The 13,230-nt window shown below is 43.5% G+C and overlaps 1 protein-coding gene across 5 annotated transcripts in view; it reads left to right on the forward strand.

Moving 5' to 3' along the window:
* The window catches only part of LOC140212721 (E3 ubiquitin-protein ligase DZIP3-like), a 187,596-nt gene extending 174,696 nt beyond the window's left edge, over positions 1 to 12,900 (forward strand). For 3 of the 5 annotated variants that reach the window (XM_072283828.1, XM_072283823.1, XM_072283825.1), the window contains 2 exons: positions 8,547 to 8,639; positions 12,481 to 12,899. In XM_072283828.1, coding sequence (XP_072139929.1) covers positions 8,547 to 8,639; positions 12,481 to 12,561 — 174 coding nt within the window. In that variant the 3' untranslated portion in view covers positions 12,562 to 12,899. Of the gene's footprint in view, positions 1 to 8,546; positions 8,640 to 12,480 lie in introns of all 5 variants that reach the window. The other 2 variants (XM_072283827.1, XM_072283826.1) reach the window with 2 other exon arrangements.
* Positions 12,901 to 13,230: the final 330 nt, after the last annotated feature.

A 13,230-nucleotide genomic window follows, 5' to 3' on the forward strand; every position in this document is an offset into this window, starting at 1 on the left:
GGGCATTTGGCCCACAATGTTGTGCCAAACCAGCTTAATAATTAAATCTGCCACTTCTCAGCCCAGTTTTGCATCCTATCAATGTCCCGCTGTAACCTCTGACAACCCTCTACACTATCCACAACACCCCCAACCTTTGTGTCATCAGCAAATTTACTAACCCATCCCTCCACTTCCTCATCCAGGTCATTTATAAAAATCATGAAGAGAAGGGGACCCAGAATGGATCCCTGAGGCACTCCACTGGTGTCCAACCTCCATGCAGAATATGACCTGTCTACAACCACTCTTTGCCTTCTGCGGGCAAGCCAGTTCTGGATCCACAAAGCAAGGTCCCCTTGTATCCCATGCCTCCTTACTTTCTCAATAAGCCTTGCATGGGGTGCCTTATCAAATGCCTTACTGAAATCCATATACACTACATCTACTGCTCTTCCTTCATCAATGTGTTTAGTCACATCCTCAAAAAAATTCAGTGAGGCTCAGAATCTTTTCCATCAACTTACAAACTACTGAAGTAAGATTCACTGCTCTATAATTTCCTGGGCTATCTCTACTCCCTTTCTTGAATAAAGGAACAACATCCGCAACCCTCCAACCCTCCAGAACCTCTCCCGTCCTCATTGATGATGCAAAGATCATTGTCAGAGGCTCAGCAATCTCCTCCCTCGCCTCCCACAGTAGCCTGGGGTACATCTCATCCGGTCCCAGTGATTTATCCAACTTGATGCTTTCCAAAAGCTCTAGCACATCCTCTTTCTTAATGTCTATATGCTCAAGCTTTTCAATCTGCTGTAAATCATCCCTACAATCGCCAAGATCCTTTTCCGTGGTGAATACTGAAGTAAAGTACTCATTAAGTACCTCTGCTATCTCCTCCGGTTCCATACACACTTTTCCACTGTCACACTTGATTGGTCCTATTCTCTCAGGTCTTATCCTCTTGCTCTTCACATACTTGTAGAATGCCTTGGGGTTTTCTTTAATCCTCCTCGCCAAGGCCTTCTCATGGCCCCTTCTGGCTCCCCTAATTTCATTCTTAAGCTCCTTTCTGCTAGCCTTAAAATCTTCTGGATCTCTATTATTATATAGTTGTTTGAACCTTTTGTAAGCTTTTCTTTTTGATGAGATTTTCAACAGCCTTTATACACCACAGTTCCTGTACCCTACCATCCTTTCCCTGTCTCATTGGAACATACCTATGCAGAACATCACACAAACATCCCCTGAACATTTGTCACATTTCTGCTGTACATTTCCCTGAGAACATCTGTTTCCAATTTATGCTTCTAAGTTCCTGCCTGATAGCTTCATATTTCCCCTTACTCTAATTAAACACTTTCCTAACTTGTCTGTTCCTATCCCTCCCCAATGCTATCGTAAAGGAGATAGAAATGCGATCACCATCTCCAAAATGCTCTCCCACTGAGAGACCTGACTTCTGACCAGGTTCATTTCCCAATACCAGATCAAGTACAGTCTCTCCTCTTGTAGGCTGATCTACATCTTGTGTCAGGAAACCTTCCTGAACACACCTAACAAACTCCACCCCATCTAAACCCTTCACTCTAGGGAAATGCCAGTCGATATTTGGGAAATTAGAATCTCCCACCACGACAATCCTGTTATTATTACACCTTTCTAGAATCTGTCTCCGTATCTGCTCCTCGATATCCCTGTTACTATTGGGTGGTCTATAAAAAAACACCCAGTAAAGTTATTGACTCCTTCCTGTTCCTAACCTCCACCCACAGAGACTCTGTAGACAATCCCTCCATGTCTTCCTCCTTTTCTGCAGCTGTGACACTACCTCTGATCAACAGTGCCATGCCTCCATCTCTTTTGCCTCCCTCCCTGTCCTTTCTGAAACGTCTGAAGCCTAGCACTGGAAGTAACCATTCCTGCCCCTGAGCCATCCAAGTCTCTGTAATGGCCACAACATCATAGCTCCAAGTACTGATCTACGCTCTAAGCTCATCCGCTTTGTTCATAATGCTCCTCGCATTAAAATAGACACATCTCAAACCGTCCATGTGAATGTGTCCCTTCTCTATCACCTGCCTATCCTCCCTCTCGCACTGTCTCCAAGCTTTCTCTATTTGTGAACCAACAGCCTCTTCCTCCGTCTCTTCAGTTTGGTTCCCACCCCCCAACAATTCCAGTTTAAGTTCTCCCCAGTAGCCTTAGCAAACCTCCCCGTCAGGATATTGGTCCCCCTGGGATTCAAGTGCACCCCGTCCTTTTTGTACAGGTCACGCTTGCCCCAAAAGAGGCCCCAATGATCCATAAATCTGAATCCCTGCCCCCTGCTCCAGTCCCTCAGCCACACATTTATCCTCCATCTCATTTCTATTCCTATACTCACTGTCACGTGGCACAGGCAGTAATCCCGAGATTACTACCTTTATGGTCCTGTTTCTCAACTTCCTTCCTAACTCCCTGTAGTCTGCTTTCAGGACCTCCTCCTTTTTCCTACCTTTGTCGTTTTCATGTAGATGTGCTCAGTGGTGGGGAGCAATAAATAACCTATTGGAGGGACTCAGCAGTTTGAGCGGCATCTGTAGGAAGAAAGGAATTGTTAACTTTTTAGGTTGAAACCCTGCTTCAGGAATGAAGGATGGAAAAGCAAGATGGCTAGTGTAAAGAGGAGAGGAGAGGTGAGACAGGAGTCCAAAGTGACAGAGCTTTGACAAGTGGCCAATCCCGACATCGGAAGTTTGGAGAGACAGGGACATCAATCATGTCCATTGCCCGAGGACAAAAGGCAGGAGCAGGTTGCAGCAGCGTAATAGAGCTTTGACCAGTGACCAATCTTCTCTTCAGCGAATAGAGGCTTCTGTCAGAGAAAGCTAAGGAAGCAAAAGCTCAAATTTTTCCCTTCACTTCTTTTTCTTTGCTCAGCTCGGACATTAGAGATGCCAGGCAGGATAGTTCAATGCTTCTGTTATGGGATGTGGGAAGGCAGGGAAACCTCCATCTACGTCTGCAAGAAGTGCATCCAGCTGCAGCTTTTAATAAACTGCATTAAGGAGTTGGAGTTGGAAATGGATCAACTCCAGATCATTCAAGAGGCTGAGGGGATGATAGATTGGACATACAGAGATATAGTTACAGACAAGATACAGGACACAGCAACTGGATGACAGGAAGGGGAAAGGGGTGAATGAAACAGTGCAGAGTACCCCTGTGGCTGTCCTGCTCAACAGCAGGTATATCACTTTGAATACTGTCGGGTGGGGGGGGGGGGGGGTTGCGGAATGACCTTACCGTGGTCAGGTCTTTTTTATGGAGTCTGCCTGTATGACTCAGAAGAGAACTGGGGGGGGAGTGGGGGGAGAAGGGGGAGAAGAGGCACGCTGTGGTGATAGGGGATTCATTAGTTAGGGGAAAAGACAGGAGGTTTTGTGGACGAGAATGAGATTTCCAGATGGTACATTGCCTCTTGGATGCCAGAGTCCAGGACATCTCGGATCGATTCCTCAATATTCTTAACTGGGAGGGTGCTCAGCCAGAAGTCGTGGTCCATGTCGGTACCAATGACATGGGTAAGACGAGTGACAAGATTCTGCAGAGGGAGTTCAGGGAGTTGAGTGCTAAGTTGAAGGGCAGGACCTCCACGGTTGGGATCTCAGGATTGCTACCCGTGCCGTGTGCTAGTGAGGCCAGAACTAGGAAGATTATACAGTTTAATATGTAGCTAAGGAGTTGGTGTAGGAGGGAGAGCTTTAGATTTTTGGATCATTGGCCTCTCTTCCAGGGAAGGTGGGACTTGTACAGAAGGGATAATTTACACCTGAACTGGAGGAGGACTAATATCCTAGCAGGAATGTTTGTTAATGCTGCATGGTTGGGTTTAAACTAGAGTTGCAGGTGGATGGGAACCAGAGTGCCAGAACAGTTAGTGGGGAGGTTGTGGAGACAGATGTTATTAAGACCTCAGACAAAGTCAGGAATCAAAAGGTTGAGCATGGTGTGACTAGCGTCCTGAGCTGTGTATATTTCAATGCAGGAAGTATCGTAGGAAAGGCGGATGATAGTGCTGAAGATGAGGCAGCTGGTTTACAAACAGGCAGTGTGTAGTGAGGAGAGGCTGTCGACGGGGCAACATTGTATTCAACGGGATGAGTTGCAAAGTAAAAGGCAGACAAAATCAAAAAGGGTGAATACAGGACTGAAGGTGATGTATTTGAATGTGTGCAGTATATGCAATAAGGTAGATGAACTTGCAGCACAGTTGCAGATTGGCAGGTATGATGTAGACATCACTGAATCATGGCTGAAAGATTATAGCTGGGAGCTTAATGTCCAAGGACACACATTGTATTGAAAGGACAGGCAGGAAGGCAGAGGGGGTGGCATTGCTGTGTTGGTAAAAAATTGAAATCATGTAATTAGAAGGAGGTGACGTAGGGTCAGAAGGTGTTGAATCACAGTGGATGGAGCTAAGGAACCTGCAAGGGTAAAAAGACCCTGATGGGAGTTGTATACAGACTCCCAAACAGCAGTAAAGATGTGGCCTACAAATTACAAAAGGAGATAGAAAATGCATGCCGAAAGGGCAATATTACAATAGTCATGGTGAATGTCAATATGCAGGCAGGTTGGGAAAATCAGGTTGGTACCGGATTACAGGAGGGGAATTTCTGGAGTGCCTACGAGATGGTTTTTCAGAGCAGCTTGTGATTGATCCCACTAGGGAATCAGCTATTCTGGATTGGGTGTTGTGTAATGAACCAGAATTGATCAGAGAGCTTAAGGTAAAAGAACCCTTAGGGGTAAGTGATCATAATATTATCAAATTCACCCTGAAATTTGAGAAGGAGAAGCTAAAGTCAGATGTATCAGTATTGCACTGGAGTAAAGGGAATTACAGAGGCATGAGAGGGGAGTTGGCCAGACTTGATTGGAAAAGAACACTGGCAGGGATGACGGCAGAGCAGCAATGGCTGGAATTTCTGGAACAATTTGGAAGGCACAGGATATATACGTCCCAAAGAGGAAGAAGTATTCCAAAGAAAGATGGCTTAACTGTGGCTAAGAAGAGAAGTCAAAGCCAAAGAGAGGGCATATAATAGAGCAAAAATTAGTGGGAAGTTAGAGGAGCTTTTAAAAATCAACAGAAGGCAACTAAGAAAGTCATTAAGAAGGTAATGATGGAATAGGAAAGTAAGCTAGCCAATAATATTTAAGAGGATACCAAAAATTTCTTCAGATACATAATATGTAAAAGAGAGGCAAGTGTAGATATTGGATTGCTGGAAAATGATGCTGCAGAGATAGTAATGGGGGACAAGGAAATGGCAGACAAACTAAGTGTTTTGCATTGGTTGTTGCGGTGGAATACACTAGCAGCATGGTGGAAGTTCCAGGTGGCAGGGATCATGAAGTTACCATAACTATAAAGAAAGTTCTCGGGAAACTGAAAGATCTGAAGGTGGATAAGTCACTTGGACCAGATAGTGTACATTCCAGTGTTCTGAAAGTGGTGGCTGAAAAGATTGTGGAGGCATTAGTAATGATCTTTCAAGAATCACTAGATTCTGGAATGGTTCCAAAATACTGGAAAATTGCAAATGTCAATCCACTCTTCAAGAAGGGAGAGAGGCAGAGGAAAGGAAACTATCGGCCAATTAGTCTGACCTCAATGGTTGGGAAGATGTTGGAGTCACTTTTAAAGATGATGTCTCAGGGTACTTGGAGGCACATGATAAAATAGGCCATAGTCAGCATGGTTTCCTCAAAGGAAAATCTTGCCTGACAAATCTGTTAGAATCCTTTGAGGAAATAACAAGCAGGATAGACAAAGGAGAATTAGTGGATGTTGTGTACTTGGATTTTCAGAATGCCTTTGACAAGGTGTCACATGAGGCTACTTAACAAGCTACGAGCTCATGGTATTACAGGAAAGATTCTAGCATGGATAAAGCAGTGGCTGTTTGACAGGAGGCAAAGAATGGGGAAAAAAGGGAGCCTTTTCTGGTTGGCTGCCAGTGACTCATAGATTTCCATAAGGGTCTGTGTTGGGACCGATTCTTTTTCCTCCATTAAATGTCAGTGATTTGGATGAAGGAATTTATGGCTTTGTTGCAAAGTTTGCAGACAATATGAAGATAGGTGGAGGGGCAGGTAGTTTTGAGGAAGTAGAGAGGCTACGGAAGGACTTTGACAGATGAAAAGAATGGGCAAAGAAATGGCAGATGGAATACAGTGTCAGGAAGTGTATGGTTATGCACTTTGGTAGAAGAAATGAAAGGGTTGAGTATTTTCTGAATGGAGAGAAAATACAAAAATCTGAGGTTCAAAGGGACTTGGGAGTCCTTGTGCAGGATTTCCTGAAGGTTAATTTACAGCAATCTGGTTCCCATCCCTCTGCAACTCCAGTTTAAACCCCTCTTGCAGCATTAACAAACATTCCCGCTAGGATATTAGTCCCCAATCCAGTTCAGGTGCAATCTGTCCCTTCTGTATAGGTCCCACCTTCCCTGCAAGAGAGCCCAATGATCCAAAAATCTTATGCCTTCCTTCCTACACCAACTCCTTAGCCATGTATTAAACTGTATAATCTTCCTAGCTGTAGCCTCACTAGCACATGGCATGGATAACAATTCTCAATCACAACCCTGGAGGTCCTGCTCTTCAACTTAACACCTAACTCCATATCCTGTTGAAAGGTCTCAGCCTGAAACATCGACTGTACTCTTTTCCATAGGTGCTGAGTTCCTCCAGCATTTTGTATGTGTTGCTTGGATTTCCAGCATCTGCAGATTTTCTCTTGTTTGATATTAATTTCCAGGTTGAGTTTGTGGTGAGGAAGACAAATGCAGTGTTAGCATTCATTTCAAGAGGACTGGAATATAAAAGCAAGGATGTAACATTGAGATTTTATAGAGCACTGGTGAGGCCTCATCTGGAGTATTGTGAGCAGTTTTGGGCCCCTTATCTTAGAAAGGATGTGTTGAAACTGGAGAGGGTTCAAGGGAGGTTCGTGAAAATGATTCCGGGATTGAATGGTTTGTCATATTAAGAGCTCTGGGCCTTTATTCACTGGAATTCAGAAGAATGAGGGGTGACCTCATTGAAACCTATGAAATGGTGAAAGGCCTTGATAGAGTGGATGTGGAGAGGATGTTTCCTATGGTGGGAGAGTCTAAGACCAGGGGACGCAGCCTCAGAATAGAGGGCCGTCCTTTTAGAACGGAGATGAGGAGAAATTTCTTTAGCCTCAGACTGGTGAACCTGTGGAATTCTTTGCAACAGGCCAAGTCTGTATGTATATTTAATGCAGAGGTTGATAGGTTCTTGATAGGTAAGGCATGAAGGGATCTGGGGGAGGGTTTGGGGAGACAGGAGGTTGGGGCTGAGAGGAAGATTGGATTATCCATGATGAAATGGCAGAGCAGACTCGATGGGCCATATGGCCTAATTCTGCTCCTGTATCTTATGGTCTTGTGATCAATGGACCAAGGAGGGGTGTAGAATGACTGGCAGGTTTATGCCAGGTGGCGGAGGGTCACAGGGATGGAGTTGCCAGCTGTTTTGTATTTGAATTGAATTGACTTTATTTCTTACATCCTTCACATACATGAGGAGTAAAAATCTTTATGTTACGTCTCTGTCTGAATGTGCAATGTGACGCAAGAGAAGATGTTGCTCATCAAAAAGAAAGATTAGCCCGATGTCTTGTACCCATAACAAAGAAGTGCTGATGGCATCAATTTAAGTCTTTGGGTGAGTGTGCAGGAGGGCATGAATAGGTGAAAGAGAGGACACGTCTTTGGCAAATGCAAGCAATACGGATAAATATGGATAGAACACTTAAGAGGAGAATTCAGAAATAAAAGCTCACTGCCAGAATGGCCAGTCGATACAAGAGCATCGAAATCAGATCTACTATCACTGACTTAGATTAGATGAAATTTGTTTTGTGGCAGCAGTACAATACAAAGACATGAAATTAATATAAATAACAAAAACAAACAGTGCAAAACAAAAAGAAATAATGAGATAGTGTTCAGAAATCCAACAGTGGAAGCGAAGAAGGAGACATCTGAGGTTGAGGAATACAGTTCTTTAAAGGTAGAGATAATCCATCAGAAAGTTAAAATAAATTCCAGTCTTACTACATAAACTATAATCCCACTGCTGATTGTATGTTTTCTCCATGACCACGTGGATTTCTTCTGGGTGTTCTGCTTTCCTCCCGTATTCCAAAACAAGTACAGGGTTAGGGTTGGCAAGTTGTGGGCATGCTATGTTGGTGCTTGAAGCGTGCCGGCTGTATTGGTCGACAACGCAAACGACAAGTTCAGTATATGTTTCGATGTTTTGATGTACAATATGACAAATAAAGTTCATCTTTAATCACTGGACCAAAGGTGTTGCTATCCAGAGGTTAGGGACAGACAATAAATTCTGTCGATAAGCATACAGTCAGCTGATGCAGGATAGGTAGAAGAAGCTGAATGCCTTTTGTTCAGGAATTTGCACGATCCAGTCTTGTGTGAATTATCTTTTGGTGCCTGCCTCATACTTCCCTTGCTTCCCAGAAGGAGGAGGAAGAATCATGTGTCATTTGCCAAGAAGAATTAACCAGCAATCGTCTTTTTGTGATGAAGTGTGGGCACAAATATCACCGAGAGGTAACTGATTGTTTCTTTTTTCCTTTAAACATTTCATTTCATTTGTGGGATAATTCGATTGGTAGATCTCACATTGATGCTTGACTGAAAGGTGGAAACTTTGACTGGTCCATCACAGTGAGTCCAGGTAGATAATTCAACTGTGGCTGTTGCCACAATCCTGCTAATGTAACCCTCCACATGAGTACATTTGGTGAGCAGAAGTGTCAACTCTTCTTCTTTAATGTCTCCCAACATTCACTGTCTCTTCGTGTGAGTGGCTGTGAAGCAAATGGATCCAGACTTGAAGAAAACTCAATTAATATGGATGTGCAACAGATCATAAGACCATAAGACAGAGGAAGCAGAATTAAGCCATTCAGCCCATGAAGTCTGCTCTGCCATTCCATCATGGCTGATCCTAGATCCCACTCAACCCCATACACCTGCCTTCTCACCATATCCTTTGATGCCCTGACTAATCAGGAAACAATCAACTTCCGCCTTACATATATGCACGGACCTAGCTTCCATCTACTGCAGTCTGTGGCAGAGCACTCCGAAGATTCACTACTCTCTGGCTAAAAAAATTCCTCCTTAACTCTGTTCTAAAGGGTCGGCCCTCAATTTTGAGACTGTGCCTTCTAGTTCTGGACACCGCTACCATAGAAATTATCCACTCCATATCCACCCTATTTAGTCCTTTCAGCATTTACTAGCAACCAACCAGAAAAGGCCCCCTTTATTCCCACTTGCTGCCTCCTGCCTGTCAGCCATTCTGCTATTCATGTAAGCATCTTTCCTGTAACGCTGTAGGATTTTAATCTTGTTAAGCAGCCTCATGTGTGTCATCTTATCAAATGTCTTCTGAAAATCCAAATAAATGACATCTGCTGCCTCTCCTTTGTCCACCCTGTTTGTTACTTCCTGGAAGAACTCTAACAGATTTGTCAGGCAAGATTTCCCTTTACAGAAACCATGCTGACTTTGACTTATTTTATCATTAGTGTCCAAGTACCTCGAAATCTCATCCTTAATAATAGACTCCTCACTTTCCCAACCTCTGAAGTTAGGCCAACTGGCCTATAATTTCTTTTGCCACCCTCCTTTCTTAAAGAGTGGAGTGACATTTGCAATTTTCCAGTCCCCAGGGACCATGCCAGAATCAAGCCATTCTGGAAAGATCATGACCAATGCATCCGTTATCTCTTCAGCTGGCCGGCTGGTGGTGCAATGGCATCAGCGCTGGACTCCAGAGCGAAGGCTTCCAAGTTCGAATCCAAGTCGGGTCACACCCCGAGCATGCTTTCCATCCGTGCCGGGTTGGGTGTTGAGCTAGCCACTCGGCCTTGTAAAAAGGACGAGTCAGGAACGTTCATATCGTGACCCGGTTAATCCAAAAGGAGACCAATCCTGACGCCACGCGCCAGACAAGAATGGCTGACTGGCGCAACAAGCTTAAAAAGAAATCTCTTCAGCAACCTTTCTCAGGACTTTGGAATGTAGTCCATCTGGTCCAGGTGATTTATCCACCTTAAGACCTCTCGGTCTGCCTAGCACTTTTTCCTTTGTAATAGCAATGGCACTCACTCCTGTTCCCTGACACTCATGAACCTCTGGCATACGGGTAGTATCTTCCACAGTGGAGACTGATGCAAAGTACCCATTAAGTTCATCTGCCATTTCTTTGTCCCCCATTACTATCTCACCAGCATCATTTTCCAGTGGTCCAATATCAACTCTCATCTCCCTTTTACCCTTTATATAACTGAAAAAACTTTTAGTATCCTGCTTTATATTATTGGCTAGTTTGCCCTCATATTTCATCTTTTCCCTTCTGATAGCTTTTTTAGTTGCCTTTTGTTGGATTTTTAAAAGCTTCCCAGTCATCCAACTTCCCACTCACTTTTGCTACCTTATATGCCCTTTCCTTGGCTTTTATGCAGTCTTTAATTTCCCTTGTCAGCCATGGTTGCCTACCCCTGCCATTTGAGAACAACTTCCTCTATGGGACATATCCTGTGCCTTGTGAATTATTCCAAGAAACTTCAGTCATCTCTGCCAGTATCCCCCTCCAATCCACCTGGGCAAGCTCCTCTCATGCCTCCATAATTCCCTTTATACCATTACAATACTGACCCATGTAGTTTTTGTTTCTCCCTCTCAAATTGCAACATGCAATCATATTATGATCACTGCCTCCTAAGGGCTCCTTTACATTAATCATAAACAGAAGAGATTCTGCAGATGCTGGAAATCCAGAGCAACACACACAAAATGCTGGAGAAACTCAGCAGGTCAGGCAGCATCTTTGGAAATGAATAAACAGTCGACATTTTGGGCCAAGACCCTTCAACTGGACTGGAAAGGAAGAAGAAAGAAAACAGGCATCTTCATCATTTTGTATGTGTTACTGTGGGTATGCTACAGTGAACATATTTCACCAAAGCACAGGCCCTTCAGCCCACAGTGTTGTGCTGACCTTTAAACAAACCCTATGATCAATCTAACCCTTCCCTCCTCCATAGCTCTCCATTAATCTTTCATCCATGTGCCTATTTAAGAGTTATTTAAATATCTCTAATGTATCTGCCTGTTCCACGCACCCACCACTCTCTGTGGTTTTAAAAAAAACCTCTGACATCCTCCTCTGTACTTTCCTCCAATCATCTTAAAAAGATGTCCTCTCAGATTAGGCAATGTTAGAGATATTTATCCAGTAATCCAAAATTCGGGCACATTTTGCTTTGCCAAAGTGCCACCTATTTATTTTCCTTTGCACCACCTGGTCATTAATTTGATTTACTCTGGATCCCCTCCTGCAGCTGCATAATGATTCTGGGTAGAATCAGATGTTGCTCCTTCCCCAGGGACAGGAGTTGTTGTGGCTGTGATTAATGTATCCAACTCTCTCTTCACACAGTCCAGAACCTCTGGCTTGTCCAGGTCCAACTTAAAACTGGTGCATTTGCCATCAGAATCCTCATAATATGGGATTGTGAGAAAATGTCAGGTAGTCTAACTTCTCTACACTGAGGGTAGTGAGTACATGGAATGAGCTGCCAGAGGACATGGTCGAAGTGAGTACAGTCGAAACATTGAACACCAATTTGCATAGGTTCATAGAGGGGAAAGGTTTGTAAGGTTATGGGCCAAATGCAGACAACTGGAACTAGAAGGGAGGATACTGTGGTTGCCTTGGAACAGTTGGGCTAAAGAACCTGTTTCTGTGCTGTATCACTCTATGACTATAACTTGTAGTCTTTATAGTGTTAGTTGTGGGATAGATATGGCCACTGAGTGTACGTTCATGGTCTTCTGCTGCTGTATCCATCCACTTCAAAGTTTGACATGTTGTGCATTCAGAGATGCTCTTCTGCACACCACTGTTGTAACATGTGGTTATTTGAGTTACTGTCACCTTCCTGTCAGTTTGAACCAGTCTGGCCATTCTCCTCTGACTTCTCCCATTAACAAGGTGTTTTCGCCCACAGAACTGCCACTCACTGGATTTTTTTCCTTGTGTTTTTCACATTATTCTCTGTAAGCTCCATAGAGACTGTTGTGTGTGAAAATCTCAGGAGATCAGCAGCTTCTGAGATAAACCACCCTGTCTGGCACCAACAATCATTCCATGATCAAAGCCATTTAGATCTGATGTTTGGTCTGAACAACTGAACCTCTTGACCATGTATGTGGGCTCTTATGCATTGAGTTGCTGCCACATAATTGGCTGATTAGATATTTGCATTAACAAGCAGGTGTACCTAATAAAGTGGCCACTAAGTGTATGTTGTAAAATACTTCATGTGCATTTTCCCTCATTCTCACTGTAATTTTCCATGTTTCTGTTTGGACACAGTGCATCTCTTTGTGGTTAAAGGATCAGAAGACCTGCCCAAGTTGTACATTGAGCTTTGCAACCTCCTTCTCGCAATCCTAACCATGTAGCAAGAATCCGTCACCCTTGACTGCAGGCTGGCCCATCTGGGGATCCATTCACTGGCCGTTGTTTTCCTGTGAATGTGATAGAAGCAATGCGGTTGCAAAGTCGCTATCACAGGAGAGTCTACACACTGCGGTTATTTTCTGAATAGCATGCTGCTTCCTTGACCATCCGAAAATGAAGCACTTTTTAATATGGGGGATGGAAAGTAATCGTTGGCAGTTTGATAATTAAAGGTTGTTGTAAGGTTCAGTGTTGATTGGGTGTTACATTCATTTTGTGCTGAGCTGGCAGTATTAAACCTGTTTCTACTTTTCGGCTCTGACCCAGTCACTCTATTTACATTGCATTAGCCTTCATTTACCAGAGGTAAAAATTATATTATACATAATTATTTTTCACATATTTACATTTATTATCCAGGTTGTTTAATGAATTTGATATGTGATCATATTGAGATTTAATCCTGCTTAATTTTTTATATATTAATTAAAAAAGAACCTTAGCATGTTAAATCCACAACATTAAGACTGGCACAGATGCTCACAGGAAATATAATGCTCACAGCATGGCAAATTGGGCTGAAGGGCCTGTTTCCATTAGACTTGGAAGCAGAATTAGGCCATTCCGTGCTGTATGACTATAAAATTATCTGTTATTGATGAT

Source organism: Mobula birostris, chromosome 20, assembly GCF_030028105.1.
Source record: "Mobula birostris isolate sMobBir1 chromosome 20, sMobBir1.hap1, whole genome shotgun sequence".
NCBI lineage: Eukaryota > Metazoa > Chordata > Chondrichthyes > Myliobatiformes > Myliobatidae > Mobula > Mobula birostris.